Source organism: Meriones unguiculatus, chromosome 8 (assembly GCF_030254825.1).
Source record: "Meriones unguiculatus strain TT.TT164.6M chromosome 8, Bangor_MerUng_6.1, whole genome shotgun sequence".
NCBI classification, from domain to species: Eukaryota; Metazoa; Chordata; class Mammalia; order Rodentia; family Muridae; genus Meriones; species Meriones unguiculatus.
The window spans coordinates 34,120,855-34,140,916 of record NC_083356.1 but is presented as its reverse complement, the minus strand read 5'-3'; the positions used below and the strand labels follow the sequence as shown (position 1 = coordinate 34,140,916).

At 40.3% G+C, this 20,062-nt stretch overlaps 1 protein-coding gene across 3 annotated transcripts in view; it reads right to left on the bottom strand.

Annotated features, from left to right (window-relative positions):
- Positions 1 to 401: 401 nt before the first annotated feature.
- Positions 402 to 20,062, bottom strand: part of Dnaaf11 (dynein axonemal assembly factor 11) — a 140,987-nt gene continuing 121,326 nt past the window's right edge. For 2 of the 3 annotated variants that reach the window (XM_021655126.2, XM_060389346.1), the window contains 2 exons: positions 12,649 to 12,734; positions 402 to 2,869 (listed from right to left, as the gene is read on the bottom strand). In XM_021655126.2, coding sequence (XP_021510801.1) covers positions 2,692 to 2,869; positions 12,649 to 12,734 — 264 coding nt within the window. In that variant the 3' untranslated portion in view covers positions 402 to 2,691. The remainder of the gene's footprint in view (positions 2,870 to 12,648; positions 12,735 to 20,062) is intronic. The other variant, XM_060389345.1, reaches the window with a different exon arrangement.

Genomic DNA, 20,062 nt, shown 5'->3' with positions numbered 1-20,062 from the left:
GACCAGAGATATTATGCCTTAACTGTTTACTTTTAGAATTTGATAAAAATGTAAGTTTTCTTTTACAGGAGCCCACAGTTGAAAGAATTTGGATTTTGAGACAGTCAGATTGAAAAAGATGGGCTGTGATTTATATTATAACATTAACATGATATATTAAGTACAGAAAATGAAAAGTTAAAGCCTAAACTGGTGTGTTTTTGTGTCAATCTGACAAGAAATGGAGCATCTTTTTTTTTCATTGACTTAACTTGGTTAAGTTTATTCTGAAATGTTTTTTTTTTATTTTTATTAATTACACTTTATTCACTTTGTATCCCCCCATAAGTCCCTCCATCCTCCCCTCCCGATCCTCCCCTCCCACCCCCTTCTTCATGCATGCCCCTCCCCAAGTCCACTGATAGGGGAGGTCCTCCTCTCCTTCTTTTTGACCTTAGTCTATCAGATCTCATCAGGAGTGGCTGCATTATCATCTTCTGTGTCCTGGTAAGGCTACTCCCCCCACAGGGGGAGGTGACCAAAGAGCAGGCCAGTCAGATTATGTCAGAGGCAGTCCCTCTTCCCATTACTATGGAACCCACTTGGACACTAAACTGCCATGGGCTATATCTGTGCAGGGGTTCTAGGTTATCTCCATGCATGGTACTTGGTTGGAGTATGAGTCTCTGGGAAGACCCCTGTGTTCAAATTTCTGGTTCTGTTGCTCTCCTTGTGGAGTTCCTGTCCTCTCCAGATCTTACTATTTCCCACTTCTTACATAAGATGTATGTTGCCTGCATGTTGCCCAACAGTTGGCCATAAGTCTCAGTGTCTGCTTTGATAGGCTGCAGGGCAGAGCCTTTCAGAGGTGGATTTCTAGCTTTTTTTTTTTTTTTCTTCTTCTTCTGATGTCCTTCCTCTTTGCCTTTTGGGATGGGGATTGAGCATTTTAGTCAGGGTCTTCTCTCTTGATTAGTTTCTTTAGATGTACAGATTTTAGTAGGTTTATCCTATATTACATGTCTATATGAGTGAGTATATAATGTGTGTATCTTTCTGCTTCTTGGATAGCTCACTCAGGATGATCCTTTCCAGTTCCCACCATTTACCTGCAAATTTCATGATTTCCATATTTTCATTGCTGAGTAATATTCCATTGTGTAGATGTACCACAATTTCTGCATCATTCTTCAGTTGAGGGGCATCTGGGCTGTTTCCAGCCTTTGTCAACTTGACACAAGCCTACAATCACTGAGAAGAAGGTTTTGACCTGAGAACACTGATGTGGGGGATTTTCTTGATTATTAATTTAGGAGCATTCATCCAACTGTGTGTGACACCATCTCTCGTCAGGTGATCCTAGGCTATAGAAGATAACTAGCTAAGCATAAACCTGTGGATGAGAGACAGCAAAAATCATTCCTACATTTTTCTTGCCTCCTAGTTCCTGCCTCAAGTTCTATCTTTATCCCTGAACATCGTGTAGGCAGGTTGAATTTTGGGTCAAAGTTTTTGTGTGTTGGTTGATGCTCCCCTTCCTCTAGGAGAAGTCCTGTCTGGTTTGAGGGTGATCTCTTCAGTCTCCATGACCACCCACTACTAGGAGTCTCAGGTAGAGTCACCCCCATATCCTTCCAGGAGCCTATCCTATTGTTGGTCTCCAGTCTCAGAAATGCCCCTGCCCAAGGTTTCTCTTCTCTCTGCAAGCCCCTGTATCCTCCAGGGCCCCACTCTTCCCACATCTGATCCCCACCCTCATTTCCCTCAGCACTTCCTCTCCTATGCTGTTCCTTCTCTTCAACCACTTCCACTGTCTATTCTATTTATAATCCTCCCTGAAAAATAACTATCTGGATACAAATATTTGTATCCAAATACAAATACAAATTGTCCAAACCTTCTGGGGGTATCTCATTTAAACTACCATAGTCTCCTAGAGATTCCATGCATGATTCCTAGTACTTATGTCTTTGTAACTCACAGCAACCTGTAACTTCAGCTCTGGGAGATCTGATGCCTTCTTTTCGCCTCATTGGGTTCCCCACATATACATCCATGAATGAAAATAAATCTTTAAAAAATACCTAGATTTCACCTTATACACATCAGGATGGCTAAGATCAAAAACTCAAGAGGCAACACATGCTGGAGAGGTTGTGTTAGCCTAGTGCAGATGAAACCATTTCGTTCTGAGGAGATCAAGGACCAGCTGAAAGTCTTTATGCAGTGACTCCACAGGAATCCAAATAGAGGAATCTAATGTCAAATTCTTGCCATTACACCACCGGAGAAAGCAAAAACTGAGAAGAAGAGTGGAAACACTGGATAAAATCATGTCAAAGCATTTCAGTTAGACCTGAGATTACAGTTTTAACTTCCGAGCTTGAGCAATCTGCTCAAATCCATATGACACATCTATTGCATAAACAAGCAGTCAAATGATTCATTCTTAATATTGAACGTCATCGTTCTATTATATCACTGCATTTTTAATAGGTAAGCTTAATTGTAGATGAGTGATAAGTTACAGCACATTTAAGGAAGGCAATTTAATTTTAAACTCACTTAAGAATATTACTATGCAGAGTAGGAGTTACAACACCCATAAAATGATAATGAACAATGTTTAGCCCATGAATGACACACATCCACTGTCAACACCAAGCAACATGTGTTTGTGGGTCACAGTCAATGACAACACAGTCTCATGTTTCAAATTAGTGGAGGTACTTCTGGGTTATCATCAAAGTCTAGGTCTTCCTCACTGGGTACAATTGGGGGTTGAGATTCCATTCTTTTGGGTTTGTGTTTTTTCTCTTGTACTATGGTAGACACATCAGGGCAGGAATGCTTGCTGGGATCAACTTCTAATCTTTCTATCTGCTTTCTTCTACAACAGAAAAAGAGAAGAAATAATTAATGTCACATTATTTAAAATTAATCCTCAAAGAAATTAAACTCATTTATTCACTTAGTGAATGTTTAGCAAGTGCTGTCTATATGGCATAAAGAGTGTAAGAAAACACTGTCCTTGGCTTCAATAATTATAGAGAATTCTAGAAATACGATTATGACCCATGGAGAAATAAGGTTCCAAACAGAACTGTCCTGATATATAGGCAGTAGGAGATGAGGAACTGCAGAAGCTCTCTTACCTCACAAATTAAGATGCTCCAAAAAGCAGATCCAGGATCAATAGGATGCTATCCAAGTTTAATCTTTGGGCTTTGTTTTGGTGGAGACGTTTACAGAACAAGTTCAGGTACACAACAAAGCTCAACCCACAGCTTCTGCTCCCACAAGTACCTGCCCCTACTGCCCTTGCCCAGTAATCCTACAGGTGGTATGACTGCAAAGGACCAGAAAGAAACTCAATTGCCAAAGGTTCTCAGTGTTGTCCTCACAGAAGAGCAGTGTTGATGACACACATTCACAGCAATTTTATTCATTGCACCTGGACTCTAGATCAGTCATCTACACCTTTCTAGGTTTCCATGGTGATTCTTCTGGTACTCATTATGTTGTAACCATTGCCCCATTCATTCATTTATTCATTCAACAGACACATGTCAAATGTGTGTCTACGTTCATGGCACCACAGTAGAAACTGAGGACACCCGGCCTGTGTAAAATGACACACAGATTTCTAGTCATGGCTCATACATAGTGAAGTACAATGCAGGAGCATGGAATGTATTACAGCATTGTAGAATTGTATCGTAGTGGCCTGTTTTCAGAGAATCCTGGCATCCTCAAGGTAAAGATTTTACATTTTTTATTTTGTTCCTTGGAATATAGCTGTATTAAATATATATTTATTCTAAGTGAAAAAGTATTGTCCTTCATTGTTGAAATAATGGATGTAAGTAAAAAATCATCTCTGGTTTTTGTGTCAGTTATGAAGTGATGTCATCAGGTGAAATACATCCAGCGGATACTCTCTGCTGAGAAGCAGAAAATCTGCTGTCTTGGAAAAGGAGAAATTCTCTGTAGTGCTTGAAATCCTCTCCTCACTCCTAGACACTGCTCATCCCTGCAAGGCATTTGAGTTAATTCCTCTCAGTGTTTTGAGTAATGCACATGGACTTGCTGAGGGAGAACACCATGTAGACAAAGACTATAAAATAGTAGATTCTGTAGTGCAGCTTGTTTACTGTAAATGAACTCTGTATGCTACAGGAAAAAACAGAGACCAGAATTGACTGTGCCTTTGCTGAAGAACTGAATAAGGTAGGGTCTGAAGAAGAGGAAACCAGTGGTGAGATAAATTATCAGTGTAGAAGGACAAGACCAGGGCATACTTTCTCCTTAGAACTCACTATAGGTAGAATGACCAGAAAGGCTGGGGCTTGGCTACCCTCCATCTCTGTGGTGACATGAAACTCTCCTTGGAAGTAAGCATGCTCATTCTGCCAAAAGCATGTGTAGCCATTATGGCGTGTGTCTTCCTTCTAGGAGCGGAATTTTGGCATGTTCTAGCCCCCAGTGAAAACCCCAAGCACTAAGCCTCAAATGAGCCTCTTTAATCCACCACGTCATGTGGCTCTTTCTCTCACTGCTACAGGAATTTAGTGTCTTGTGTCACTCTACAGGAGAAGACTCTTAAAAGGTTGCCCCTAGTTAACTTTAGACTTGCCCTTGGCTGATGTTGCTTTGTGGTTTTTTTCTTTGTTTGCAACAGAAGCAGCCATGAGTATGTGCTGAGTTCTGTATCCTAACAAACCATGAGCCCAGGTTCCTCATGGAGATGCCAGACACAGCCTTCTGATGCCGCCTTTGTTACGCTCTGTAAGTCTTCAGATGACCCCACTGCCACCTCCTTCTGAAGCAGTAGGACAGGGGAATGGCAGTCAAAGGCTTGCAGATAAACAATCAAGTCCAGGGAGCAAGTCCAGGTTTATAACATTGGCACTGTAAATACTGACTCTCAGAGAAAAGAAGGCACTATATACAGTACAGACAGTTGCTTTTGATCCTAAAAAGTTTTTAGTATTAAAAACTCCATGAATAAGGCCTCCAGATCAGTGCTATCCCCCTTTCATCTCACTGGTTTCTTGGTCATCCCTAGTGAGTGACTCAGCATTATGCCTCAGTGGACTCATCTTTAAAGCTGAATTGATGACAACATACACAAAGTACTATCTGGACCAAATCAGTTCATGGATGTGAAGGAGAGAAAGCAATACCAGGAACTCAACAGACATTTAGTTATGGTGGGGAACCATGCAGAAAAGAGACCCGAGGTTAAGGACCTTACTCTAAGGATAAAAGTAGATCGTTTAGTTCCATGTGATTTTTTACTACACCACTTTCAGGTGCTTTGTGCTGTGGTCAGTACTAGGAACTTAAAACATGATTCGTGCCCACAATCTAAGGAAGAAGGCACAGATAGCAAACACTCAACTGTTGTGCCCCAGGCTACTTGGCAAAAACTCTGGTATTGGCATCACAAACGCTGTTGAAACCCCAAGGAGGAAACAATAAATGTGTGGACAATGGGAGTTATGGAGGAAAGGGCACTGAGGCTTTGTGAAATTAAGGTTTGTAGTTAGCAGACAAAGTAAGTGTTTCACATAGTTATACTGTGTTTTTATTTGAACCCTCCTGTGCTTCCTCATCCCTTCATCTCCCTTCTGGCTGGTTCTCATCTATTACCTAAACATTGTTTCCTTCTGCTTTATGTCACATAACATATGTTTTGTACTTTTATGTCACACACACACACACACACACACCACATTTAGTCTAACTTCAAGAGTCTCCATAGTTGCCAGGCATAGTGGTTCATCCCTGTAACCTAAACAACTTGGGAGGCTAAGACAGGGGGATTCCAAATTCAAGGTCTGTCTAGACTACAGCATGCATTCAAGGCTAATCAGAACAATTTAGTGAGGCACAGACTGAAAATAAGGAAGGGGGCTATGGATTTAGCTCAGTGATAGCTGAGAATGTGAAAGGCCACAGATTCAATCACAAAGTTTTACCAGCTCCAACAAATCCTACCAGCCTAAGTTCATGTGCATTCTCTACTCATACTCAAGGAAATATTTTAGTTGTGAGCCCCTGTAATATCTAAAACATAACTTTCGCACAGAGCAAAAGTTGCATTCCAAAAGGGAGGAATTCAACTATGGGAAGGCGGGATGGAACCAAAGCCCAACAGAAGAGCATAAATGAAATCCTAGAGTTCCCTCTCTGCATGCATGATATGAGGGCCAAAGGACTGCACAGCTCTGCAAACATGGAACCCCTTGATAGCTCCCATGTTCACAGCACCTTCACTGCAGTTTAGGCTTCACTCTCATAACTTTATACACAAGAATTGCTGCATGAGATCTGACCATGCTCCACACTGTCTTTTCTCTGTAATCTTGGTGGAAGCTTCCAACAGCTCCCCAAATCTCTTCCTCATCTGGTTCTACAGAAATGATAGCACATTTAGACAACAGCTTCAGCAATAACTATGCACCTTTGAAACATGGTCATTTGTCAACTGAACAGTCTATCACCTTTGAATTAAGATTTACTGAAAATTTCAAGAAAAGGCAAAATTTAACATATTCTTTGTCCAAATGTAACAAGGATGGCTCTGAGGTAGTTAATTTGTCAACATGATGGTATTTAGAATTGTCATGGAAATATGTCTCTGGGCATACTTGAAGGATTGGAAGCCTCATCCCTTTGTTGGCGGCACTATTCCATGGGCTACAGCCTTGAACTTAATGAAAAGAAGTGAGCTGAGAAGAAGCATTACTCTCCCTCTGCTTCCTGAGTGTAGTTGACATTTAACCTGCTACTTCTTCATGTTCCTGCTACTGTAACTTCCTGCCATGATGGACTGTACCTTGGAACTGTGAATACAACTAAACCCTTTATTTCTTAAGTTGCTTTTTGTCAGATATTTTGTCACAGCAATTAGAAAAGTAATCAATATATACAGACCTCTAGTCCAATTTCCAGTAGACTTCTTGTTCCCACCTAAAACTTCATAAACATATGCTTCATTGCTCATTTCTTTTGGCTTTTCTAATTTGAAACAGAATCACTCATTAATCTCTGCATATTCCATACCCTGGAGCTCTTCAAGCCCATGTCTCCAAACTCCTTCAAATTTTCCCAGAGACTCATTTCAGAGGCCAAGGATCCACATGAGTAGGTTTTGTCACAACACTCCCCCTTCCTGGTACAAGTTTTGTGTATTAATACTGTGCCTGATAGAAACAAAATAATGTAGCAAAGATTTATTTTTGCTCACAGTTTCAGTCTACCATAATTAGGAAGACATGATGGAGCAGATTAAGTATGACAGAGGATGTGCACATTATGGCAGAACAGAATGCAGAGGATGACAGAAGTCCTTGGCAGGTATTACCTCCAAGCCTACCCCTAGAGACATACTTCTGACAATTAGGTTATACCTCCCAGAAGTTTCACAGCCTTACCCCCACAAAACAAAATAAAACAAACAACAACAACAACCAAACAACAACAAAACTAATAACACCCAGCTACAGATCACACTGAGTTTGAAGAGACATTTTAGATTCAGGTCATTAACTGTCCATACTTAATATTGTACTGTCATATATAGCAAGGCATTAAAGAGAGATCATGAGGTGAAATTTTTGAAGAAATAAGCAGTCCTTGTAGACATAGACAATCTAAATGGAACCCACAAATAACAAAAGACTGAAATTCTGAAAAATATTAGTAATATTGTTGGGTACACAATACAAAATACAAAATACAAAAGTTAATTCCATGGTAGTGTTGACTCCATAAAGGTGTAACTACAATAAATGCCACTGAGTTTCATAATTTCAAATGGTTAAATGGTCAGTTTAATGTTGAATATATTTTTCCAGGAAAGAGCAAATTTCATCTCTACTTACCAGGAATAGACAATAATAGATGTACTTATAATAGTATAAAATTATTACACCCTAAAATTAATAACACAATTATACTTATTAAAATTATAAAAATTTACAGATACCTCAAATAATACTGTAAAAAATGCTAATGCCAGAAGAAACAATCTACTTAGTTGATTTGTATGTACAATTCTAAGCAAAACCTCTAAAAGAGTGGGGGTAGGGAGGGATGAGAGAGAGAGACAGAGATAGACAGCAGAGACAGAGATACTGAAAAGCTAAGCACATTCTATAGTATCAACCCTTAATTTCTATATGCTGGGGAGTCATGACAGGTTCTAATGTCATCCAGCATGGTACTTTTAAAACAACGCTATAGGACTTTTCTGGGTAAAACTTTGGGGGGCACTTACGTATGCTACCATATCATCTGCAAATAGCAATACTTTGACTTCTTCCTTTCCAATTTGTAACCCCTTGATCTCCTTTAGTTCTCTTATTGCTTTAGCTAGAACTTCAAGTACTACATAGAATAGATATGGAGAGAACAGGCAGCCTTGTCTTGTCCCTGATTTTAGAGGACTTGCTTTAAGTTTCTCAATATTTATTTTGGTGTTTTGTTGGTTTTTAAAAATTAATTTATTGTTTTATTTATTACAGTTTATTCACTTTGTATCCCAGCTGTAACCCCCTCTCTTGTCCTCTCCTAACCCTACCCTCCTTCCCTCTTTTTCTCCTGTGCCCCTCCATCTGATCCTAGTCTATCAGGTCTCATCAGAGCTGACTTCATTGTCTTCCTCTGTGGCCTTACCAGGAATAGACAATAATAGATGTACTTATAATAGTATAAAATTATTACACCCTAAAATTAATAACACAATTATACTTATTAAAATTATAAAAATTTACAGATACCTCAAATAATACTGTAAAAAATGCTAATGCCAGAAGAAACAATCTACTTAGTTGATTTGTATGTACAATTCTAAGCAAAACCTCTAAAAGAGTGGGGGTAGGGAGGGATGAGAGAGAGAGACAGAGATAAGGCTGCTCCCCACTCAGGGGGAGGTGATCAAAGAGCCAGCCACTGAGTTCATGTCAGAAACAGTCCCTGTTCCCATTACTAGGGAACCCTCTTGGACACTGAGCTGCCATGGGCTACATCTGTGCCACGGTTAATTTGATGTTGGCTGTTGGCTTGATGCATGTGTGTAGGTATATGTCTTGTGTCCCTGATCTCTTCAAGACTTTTAACATGAAGAGGTGTTAGATCTTACTTTGAGCATTTTGCTTAAAGCTCATTCAGAAGGAGAAATAAAATAGACATATTAAGTAGATGGAGGGAGGGATCTGGTGGAAAAGTAGGTGGGGAGGAAAACAGGGACAGGTATCAGGTATGGGAGAGCAGTTGGGATGGAAGCAAGAAGGCTGGGAGAGAGAATGGAAATCAGTGGGGGGGATCTTTGGGACACTAGGAGGTTCCTGGGAGTCTATGCGGGTGAACCTAGCCAAGAGTCCAGCTTGAAGTTGCCTGAAGTCGTCACCCTCTGTAGCCAGATAGGACTTCCAGTGGAGTTAGGGGGACATCAACCCACCCATAAAGCCTTTGACCCAAAATCTGTCCTGCCTACAAGAAGTGTAGGGATAAAGACAGAGCACAGGCTGAGGGAATGACCACCCAATGACTGGCCCAACTTGAAATCCACGCCATGGGAGAGAGCCAACCTCTGACACTACTAATGGTATTCTGCTATGCTTGCAAGCCAAACAGGAACCTAGCACAACTGTCTTCTGAGAGGATTCATTAAGTAGCTGATGAAAACAGAAGTAGAGTCCCACAACCAAATAGGCAGAGCTCAGAAATTCTTGTGGAAGAGTGAGAAAAATTGAGGGAGCTCAAGGGGTCAAGGGCACCACAAGAAGACCTACAGAGAAAACTATCCTAGGCTCATGGGGGCTCATAGACACTGAACCACCAGATGCCCTACACATGTGTAGCAGATGTGCTGGTTGATCTTCATATGGAGTGAAAGTGGGGCATCTCTGACTCTGATTTGGATCCCTTTCCCATAGCTTGACTGTCTTGTCTGGGCTCAAGAGGAGAGGAAGTACTTAGTCCTGCTGTTATTTGATGTGCTGGAGTGGGTTGGTATCCTTCTCTGAGGAGAAGGGGAGGAGGAATGGGTGAAGGAAGATATAAGGGTGGAATTGGGAAGAGACAAGGAAGGGGTCTTCAATCAGGCCATAAAGAGATTAAATACAGACAGACAGATAGACAGGAAAAAAAAAAAACTCCTTTACAACTAACAAATCTTTAAGGAAAGGTGAAACAGGTGGCTTTGTTTGTTTGTTTTGGTTTTTGGAGAAAGTTGTAAATAAGGTTTAGTTAAAGGGTTTTTGTTTTTTGGGGGGTTTTTTGGTAAATTAAGTTTTTATAAGTCACAGAATAAACTGATATTCTGAAGTCTGAAGTTGTCTAGCCTCCTGATTGGTGCTAGGATTACTCCTTACACATGTGCCTCAGATGCAAAGTCACACCCCTGGAAGGCCTTTACCAGGCTGTCCTTGAACTTCCAGAACTGAGTGAAATAGACCTTGTCTGTTTATAAAAATAGTCTGTTTGTGGTTTTTCAATGTAGTAATGAAAAATGGACGATGCAATTTCTATGTGCAACCAGACAAGTTGATTCGAAAAATAATGCAGGCATACAAAGAGATAAGAACAACCAAACTTCTCTCCAAGAAGGTGGGAAGACTGTTCCTACAAGTTATAACAACTTTTCATAAAGCTATGGAAATTAAAAAAGTGGAACAGATACAGACAAGAAATAGAATCCAAACCTTCAGGTGCAAGATTTGTGACACAGGGGACTTTATGACTAATATATAAGAGATAGTGGGACTAGAAAAAACATCATACCTTAAACAAAACTCAGCTCCTGATAGAGCACACCTAAACACAAAAGTCAAGACTACAAAACCCTAGAACACAAGGGTTGCTAGAATAAAAGGGGAAAAGCACCAACCATAAAACCATTTTAAATTTCAACTCAAAATCTAACATTTACTAATAGATCATAGACTAGGAAGGATAATCCCAAAGCATCATGGTTCTAGATTGGCCTCTTAATGGCTTTGTGATCTTGGGTGAATTCAACTCTGCATCTCAATGAGAAAGGCTTTTTTGTGCAGTGCTACTTTGATAAGGAAAGATTGTTTTGCCAAGGGTCTCAGTACCTGCACTCATAAATACCTCCACCTTTGTAGAACTTGTTCATTTTCTTTTCCTCACGTATTAAAAGCCACATTTGCTCACCAGGTGTTTCCCTCCAGCCATGATGGATAAGCTCATCCTCTCTTCTCCCTCTACCTGCTCTGTCTACACAGTTTGAGCAGCAGACTGCTCCAGCTAGAAGGTTTGTGCAGAGGCAATGTACACAAAGAAGGGCTGAAGCATAGACTGAAGTTTGTCAGCAATGAAGGGGCTCTAAAACCAACCTTCACACAAGCCCTGGAGGTAGGGTTATGAGGTGATGAAAACAAGAAAGAAACACTTTGTAGAAGTTCTTTGCTAATACATCTCCAACTGTCAACTAATCTTGGTAATGATAGTCTTCCTGGGGTCTGGTAAGCACCTCCAAATAGCAGTGCTTTGCCTTCCTATTCTGTAATCATTTGCAAATTAATTCAGAGTGTTTCATGGCTTAAGGATGTTGGGATTAATTATGACTCTAAAATTCAAATAAGTCATGGTACCCTAAGACATTGTATCCGTAGTAAAAATCACTAGGTTGAGAAATATGAATGGCTTTCCAAAGTTAAGAGACAGCGAATCAGTTTTCAGTAGAAACTCAGTTTCATACCTGTTGTTCAAGAAAATCTTATGTTTAAAAATCACTACAAAACTTCAACAGTTGTCTTTGGTTATACAAATAGCTGAGGCTTTATGATGCAAAGCACAGCTCTTGTGCAGGTATTTTTATGATGTAATTCAGCATATACATTTGTAGCACAGTGATTAAGTTTGTCTCAGTCGAAAATAGATTTTAACATCTGGATGTTAAGAATTTGGAAGTCATGAGAAATAGAATCGCTGAAGGAATTGAAGTCTTACTCCAGAGCCTGGGAACCAACAAAGCTTTGTACAAAATAACTTTCATGCTGGTGTGTTTAGGGGAGATTGGCTCTGTCCTAAAGCTTCTCAGGAGGCAGGGCCACACTGTTGGAGAAGAGTTTTATAGCACTGTGGAATACTGGAAATGGGTGAATTTTCTCTTGAGAATGGGTTCTGCTGGAAAATGAATTTAACAAAGGCTGAAGATGATCTACATTAAGACACTGACAAGACGGCATTGATAGAGGCTCATATCTAGGGAGCCCAGAAGCTTGGGTGACAAGGGAATCATACAGAGATATAGTAAGAGCCATGTTATGAACAGAAACTGTTTCAACTTGTTCCATAGCCTTTGGGACCCTCAAATCCTTCCTGGAAAGTAGGGCTTGAATAGATTAATATGGGTACACAGCAAGTGTTCAGCAAATGTCAGCAGTCATGGTGGGTACTATGGGTCTTAATAGTGTTTACACAACAGTTCTGAATTGCACAGACACAGGCTGGAATTTTAGAAGAACCCTAAAGCCAAGATTCTAGGGAGTTGAAACAAACATAAACACGCATGGTCTGAAGCACTTTCAAACATTAGTTGTTTCCATCATCCCGAAAGCTGCATTCTAGCCCCATGTGATAATGACGAGAATGATATCTTATAGATAAAGACAGTCTCGAATGTCATACCTGGGGTTTGTTTGTTCCCTGTTGCTGTCCAGAGTGGTTTTCATAGACATCAGAGTTCGCTGACCTCCTGTGATCATTTCTCCTACCTAAAACAAAAAATATGACATGTGTGGAGTGCTGCATTCTTCCATGCTGTGCCTTTAAAAACAAACAATATACGTGAATGTGTAGGTTTTTTTTTAACTATAAAGCATCTGAATTTTTCTCTCTACATATTCCATGAAAGAGTAATTTAAGCCTCTTAAAGGCAGCAGTCTTGCAAAGCCTCAAGCTATTGAAAGGTTGCCAAATCCAAGCATGCGGATTTGGTGAATTAATTTATTTCACAAACGTATTTTATCTGAGAGCCAACAACATGCCAGACGCTTCAGGGAAGTGTTGGGGATAGGATGCTGCTCTGAGAAGGCCCCCCTCCCTCTGTGCGGTGCTCCCAAGGAATGTGCTGCCACAGAAAACACCCCAGGCTGGAGTTTCAGTCCACTACCCCCAGTTAGACCTCTTGCCTCTGCTCTGAAATTAGGAGGGAAATAGACTGTGTTTGCAAAGGTCCTTTCTGGGTCTCAGAATTCTGTATTTCTATCGCTTCCTTTACATTAGGTAAGTTCAGTGTTAAGCATGTTGAGATCTCAATAAACAAAGCTGACTAATTCCATTCAGCAAACAAAGACTATTAGAAGGCAAAAAGAAGTCATCTAATTTGTTCCCTCAATAAGTGTCTAAGTGCTCTTGGTGGCGAAAAAGGGCACACTGCTCCATATCAGATCCCAGCTGTGCAATAAGCTAAAACTTACCCTTATTATCTATGTTGGATGCTTTACTTAAGACTCCCTCAGACCCCAACAACATTCCTATGAGACAGGGATTACTTGAAGGCAAACAGAGGCATTAAAAACTCTCTCCTTGTATTGCTTGGAACTGGTAACCAATTCAGGGCCATTTGTCTTTTCCATTCAAATGTCATGGAGGGATATCATCCCTCACTCACCCTCATCATCTCTCACTTTGACAGAAGGAAGACTCATTCTGAGACACGCCTACCCAGAAGGAACAGAAGGAAGTCACTGTTTCAAAAGCTGAAATCCACCTACCATCCTTTTCTTCCTGAGACTTGGTGAGTCACACATCTTTGACCCATGGTCCTATGACGCATTAAGAAAAGTTCTTAGGCTTGGACTCAGTGGGCTTGTCACCATCGGGATCATCTGCTGGCTCAATCAAACATGCTGGACTCACATTTGCATTTGGGAAGGGAGTTGGTGGCCAGGATTAGCCACAACCCTAAGTTTGTCCACCTGGATGCATAACCAAATGCACACATAGGAAAATACTTTTTTGCTATTTGACTAAGGATTTGGTTTGCATCTCCACAGAGCTCACAAAAGAAAGGGTGGGTCAGGCTGTGTTTGAGCCTGTGTCATTGCTCAGTTTCTCCTATCCCTCACTCCTGGTGCCTTCTCCCCTTTCTCAGGAGTTGATCCTTGGGCTCTCTTTCTATATTTTAGAATCCATTTTCTGGGGTACAGTAGTACCCTAGCACCTTTTTTTCCCACATACTTTTAACATTTTACATGGTATTAGTATGAGTTAAAATGCATTAAAATATCAGCTTTGTTGCGGGGAAGTACAAATTTTATAATGTTTCCCATTGTAAACACACTAGCAAGAATGAGAACCTGTGCATAATTAGAGCCTTAAAATGCCTGCTTTAACACTGTTATTTGTCAGGTATTAGGCACAAAGATTCTCTGTGTTTCTGGGAATGCAAATAGAGTCACAAATTTGGAACTTTTCTTCACAGGGAATTTGCTGTGCACCAGAATCTAAATGTGCTTCTTATTTTTAAAAGATATTTTTATCACAGTTTGTTTCAAGGGTTCTTTTAAGTTTGAAAGTTAAAGGGAACCAAGACACCACCCAAGCGGGGGGGAGAAAAAGAAAAAGGCATTGCATTCCTATTAACATGAGAGTCCATCGTTACCAGCATTCACATCAACCACAGGTAGACCCTGGCTGATAGGGTCTAACTTGTTGGAGTGGAGGGCTATCTACTCAGAGTACCAAGGTCCTATCATTCACTTTCCCATGGTACTGTATGTAGTTTGGTACTGTTCTTCCTCTAAGCAGAAATGCTCATTAAGCAGTGTCCTATTCATTTGTCCCACGTATATTTACCACTAATGGAAAAGCTGTAAGGAGCAAAATATGTTCAATAAATTAGATAATGCGAGACCATGAAATGTAATCAACCCCTCAAGTATTCAATTGTGGCACAGGTACAGAAGTCCAAATTAACATTTTAATGATGTTGCATTGTTTTAGCTCTTGGAGGCTTGCTCTGGGGCGCTTGATGCAGAGATAGGGCTTAATTCCCCAGTGAGGAAATCTAAACAATCATTAGGATTTACTTCAAAAGTCTATATGCCACAAAATTTGAAAATCTAAATGAAATGGACAATTTTCTTGAGTTGACTTACCAAAGATGAATCAAGACCAGGTAAATCAATTAAATAGTCCTATATCCCCCAAAGAAATAGAAGCAGTCATCGAAAGTCTCTCATGCAAAAAAAAGCCCAGGATCAGATGGCTTCAGTGCAGAATTCTACCAGACCTTCAAAGAAGAGCTAATTCCAGTTCTCTTCAAACTATTACACAAAATAGAAACAGAAGGAACATTACCAAACTCATTCTATGAAGCCACAGTCACCTTGGTACCTAAACCTCACAAAGACCCAACAAAGAAAGAGAATTTCAGGCCAATCTCCCTTATGAACATTGATGCAAAAATATTCAACAAAATACTTGCAAACCGAATCCAAGAACACATCAAAGATATCATCCACTATGACCAAGTAGGCTTCATCCCAGGTATTCGGGGGTGGTTCAATATACGGAAATCCATCAATATGATCCACCATATTAACAAACTGAAAGGAAAAAAAAACCCACATGATAATCTCCCTAGATGCTGAAAAAGCATTTGACAAAATCCAACATCCATTCATGTTTAAAGTATTGGAGAGATCAGGGATACAAGGCACATATCTAAACATAGTAAAGGCAATATACAGCAAGCCTATAGCCAACATCAAACTGAACAGAGATAAACTTAAAGCATTCCAACTGAAATCAGGGACAAGACAAGGCTGCCCACTCTCTCCATATCTCTTCAACATAGTTCTGGAAGTCCTTGCTAGAGCAATAAGACAGTTGAAGGAGATCAAGGGGATACAGATTGGAAAAGAAGAAGTCAAATTATCACTATTTGCAGATGATATGATAGTATACGTGAGTGACCCCAAAAACTCTACCAGGGAACTCCTACAGCTGATAAACTCCTTCAGCAAAGTGGCCGGATACAAAATTAACTCAAAAAAATCAGTAGCCCTCCTGTACACAAAAGGGCTGAGAAAGAAATTAGGGAAACAACACCCTTCACAATAGCCACAAATGACATATAGTACCTTGGTGTAACCCTAAACAAGCAAGTCAAAGACTTGTATGAAAAAAATTTCAAGTCTCTGAAGAAAGAATTAGAAGAAGATATCAGAAAATGGAAAGATCTCCCATGTTCATGGCTTGGCAGGATTAACATAGTAAAAATGCCCATCTTACCAAAAGCAATCTACAGATTCAATGCAATTCCCATCAAATTACCAACACAATTCTTTACAACCTGGAAAGAAAAATTCTCAACTTCATATGGAATAACAAGAAACCCAGAATTGCTAAAATAAACCTCTACAATAAAAGATCTTCTGGAGGTATCTCCATCCCTGATCTTAAGCTGTACTATAGAGCAATGGTTATAAAAACTGCATGTTACTGGCATAGAAACAGAATGGTGGATCAATGGAACCGAACAGAAGACCAAGAAATAAACCCATACACTTATGGACACCTGATCTTTGACAAAGATGCCAAAACCATACAATGGAAAAAAGATAGCATCTTCAACAAATGGTGCTGGTCTAACTGGATGTCTACATGTAGAAAAATGCAAATAGATCCATACTTATCACCCTGCACAAAACTAAAGTCCAGATGGATCAAAGACCTCAACATAAAACCAGAGACATTAAATCGGTTAGAAGAAAAAGTGGGGAAACCCTAGAACGCATTGGTACAGAAGACTACTTCCTGAACAGAACACCAACAGCACAGGCTAAAGAACAACAATCAATAAATGGGACAATGGGACCTCATGAAGCTGAAAAGTTTCTGTAAAGCAAAGGACACTGTCATCAAAACACAATGACTGCCCACAGATTGGGAAAGAATCTTCACCAACCCTTTATCTGACAGAGGGCTAATATCCAGTATATATAAAGAACTAAAGAAGCTGAAAAGCACCAAACCAAGTAATCCAATTAAAAAATGGGGAACAGAGCTAAACAGAGAACTCTCTGTAAAGGAATATTGAATGGCAGAGAAGCACTTAAAGAAATGCTCAAAGTCATTAGCCATTAGGGAAATGCAAATCAAAACAACCCTGAGATTTCACCTTACACCCATGAGAATGGCCAAGATCAAAAACTCAAGTGACAACACATGCTGGAGAGGTTGTGGAGAAAGGGGAATCCTCCTCCACTGCTGGTGGGAATGTAAACTTTTACAACCACTCTGGAAATCAATCTGGTGCTTTCTCAGACAACTAGGAATTGCACTTCCTCGAGATCCAGCCATACCACTTCTAGGCATATATCCAAAAGAGGCTCAAGTACACAAAAAGGACATTTGTTCAACCATGTTTGTAGCAGTTTTATTAGTAATAGCCTGAAGCTGGAAACAGCCCAGATGCCCCTCAACTGAAGAATGGATGCAGAAATTGTGGTACATCTACACAATGGAGTATTACTCTGCAATGAAATATAAGGAAATCATGAAATTTTCAGGCAAATGGTGGGAAAGAATCATCCTGGAAAGAATCACCCTGAGTGAGCTATCCCAGAAGCAGAAAGACACACATGGTATATATTCACTCATATAGACATATAACATAGGATAAACCTACTAAAATCTGTACAGCTAAAGAAACTAATCAAGAGAGAGGACCCTGACTAAAATGCTCAATGCCCATCTTGAAAGGAAAAGAGAATGGACATCAGAAGAATAAAAACACAGGAAACAAGCTAAAAACCTGCCACAGAGGGCCTCTGAAAGGCTCCGCCCTGCAGCCTATCAAAGCAGACACTGAGACTTATGGCCAGTGTGCATGGAATCTTATCTAAGAAGTGGGAAATAGTAAGATCTGGAGAGGAGAGGAACTCCACAAGGAGAGCAACAGAACCAGAAATTTGAACACAGCGGCCTTCCCAGAGACTCATACTCCAACCAAGTACCATGCATGGAGATAGCGTAGAACCCCTGCACAGATATAGCCCATGGCAGTTTAGTGTCCAAGTGGGTTACATAGCAATGGGAAGAGGGACTGCCTCTGACGTAATCTGACTTGCCTGCTCTTTGATCACCTCCCCCTGAGGGGGGAGCAGCCTTACCAGGCCACAGAAGATGACAATGCATCCACTCCTAATGTGATCTGATAGACTAAGATCAGAAGGAAGGAAAGGAGGACCTCCCTTATCAGTAGACTTGGGGAGGGGCATGCATGAAGAAGAGGGGGAGTGGCATTAGGAGGGGAGAAGGGAGGAGTTTGTGGGGGATACAAAGTGAATAAAGTGTAATTAATAAAATAAAACTTAATTAAAAAAATTTCCCACAGAATACTCAACTCCACCTAAGTCTTTTCTGACCACTGGCTTTCCAACCTTCACTTGGCTCATTACCTCCTTAAGCAGCAGCCTGATCGTCTATATGCGTGTTAGGAAAGTGCATGTGGCTGCTTTACTGGCAGTAAATGGCCTTCCCTCCTCAGAGCAGCTGCAAAAGAGAGAATAAGCTCCCGATTCCTGCTTTTTACACTGAACCATAGGAATTGCCAGTCTATGACTATTTCCTGTGCTTGGGAGAGTAATTTAATATGGTTCCAATCAATAGTTACTTAAATGAATCTAAACAAACATGAATGAACAATCACTGTTTTAGTTGAAAATTTGCTTGTAAATTAAAAGAATGAATGGATTAGAAATATGAAATATGAAGAGATTTGCTGAGGAAACTCTACAACAATCTGTGGTTGATCACATTGATGATAAACTCTCAGTTGCCAATAATGCACCAGGCAAGAAGAAAAGAAGTCACAGCACTTTCCCTTGGTGTCATTAATCAAGCACAAGTCCAGATTTTAATTCTCTACTTCGTTTTCTCTGTGTCTTCCTTCCTCATCCACAAAGGGCTTTGCCCTGTACTTATCGAGCCTCACAGAAACCATCACAGTGGGGATGGGGATGACGGGTGCTTTACAGAAATCTTCACCAGTGAACAAACCAGCAATGCTAACTGACCCAGAAAACAAAAAAGTATTAGAAACATCATTGTTTATCAAGCAATATCCGACTGTCGTCAACATTTGTGGTGGATCTCCATGTTGTAAAATTGCATCCAACCTCTACTTTTGCTGATTTCAGCAAATGACTATCACAGCACACCTGTATTGCTATGTGTCAGGAGCATGGGAGAGTACATAATTCAAATTATAGCTATGCTTTAGCTTCGGTTGAAAAAGTTGATTACTTGAGAAATCCAAGGTAAACATCGTTAGCTGAGACTTCGCTCTCTAAAGGGCAAACAAACAAACAGGCTGAGTACACAGTAGGATCGCAGTCTTACATCTTAGGTGACTTAAGGTGTGTTATTAACTCCACTGTGAGATTCAGCAAAGTGCCACTCTCTTAGAAAGTAAGAGACATTTCTCATAATGCATTGCCGCAGTAATCAACCCTTTTCTGTTTCTTACAAATTCAGCCCTGCTCCTTAAATACAATATTCATGAAAGTCACAGTTAATTTCTCTTGGAGACCTCTTTTTCCCTTACAGTTTTAAATGCTATGCCCATTAGGTTTGCTTACTGAAACATTCAGTGAGCACCTACTATGAGCTAAGCACAGGACTAAGGGATAAATAGAGAGTGGAGGAATAGAAATAACGTCTCATCATTTCATATGGGAAAAGAATGCAACCAACTGAAATTCCTGGAGGAATGTAACTGATGGTCAGATATATGACCATGGTTCTAAGAAAGTTTATTAAAGGATACAGTAGTTCATAATGGAAAGAATGAGTGTAAGTTTTCCAGAAGACAGAAATGGAGAATGTTCTGGGGAGAGAAAAAAAAGGACAATCAAAGACAGTGAAGTAAATGAACACATTCATAGCATGGGGCCAGGCTGCTCACACCTGGAGATGAGGCTGAAGACCTGAACAGCACATGAGCTGCATCCCTGTGACGTGTTCACACATCTCACAGGAGGCGACAGAAGCTTCGTGATGCTTTACTCGCTTCATGTCAGCTCATAAG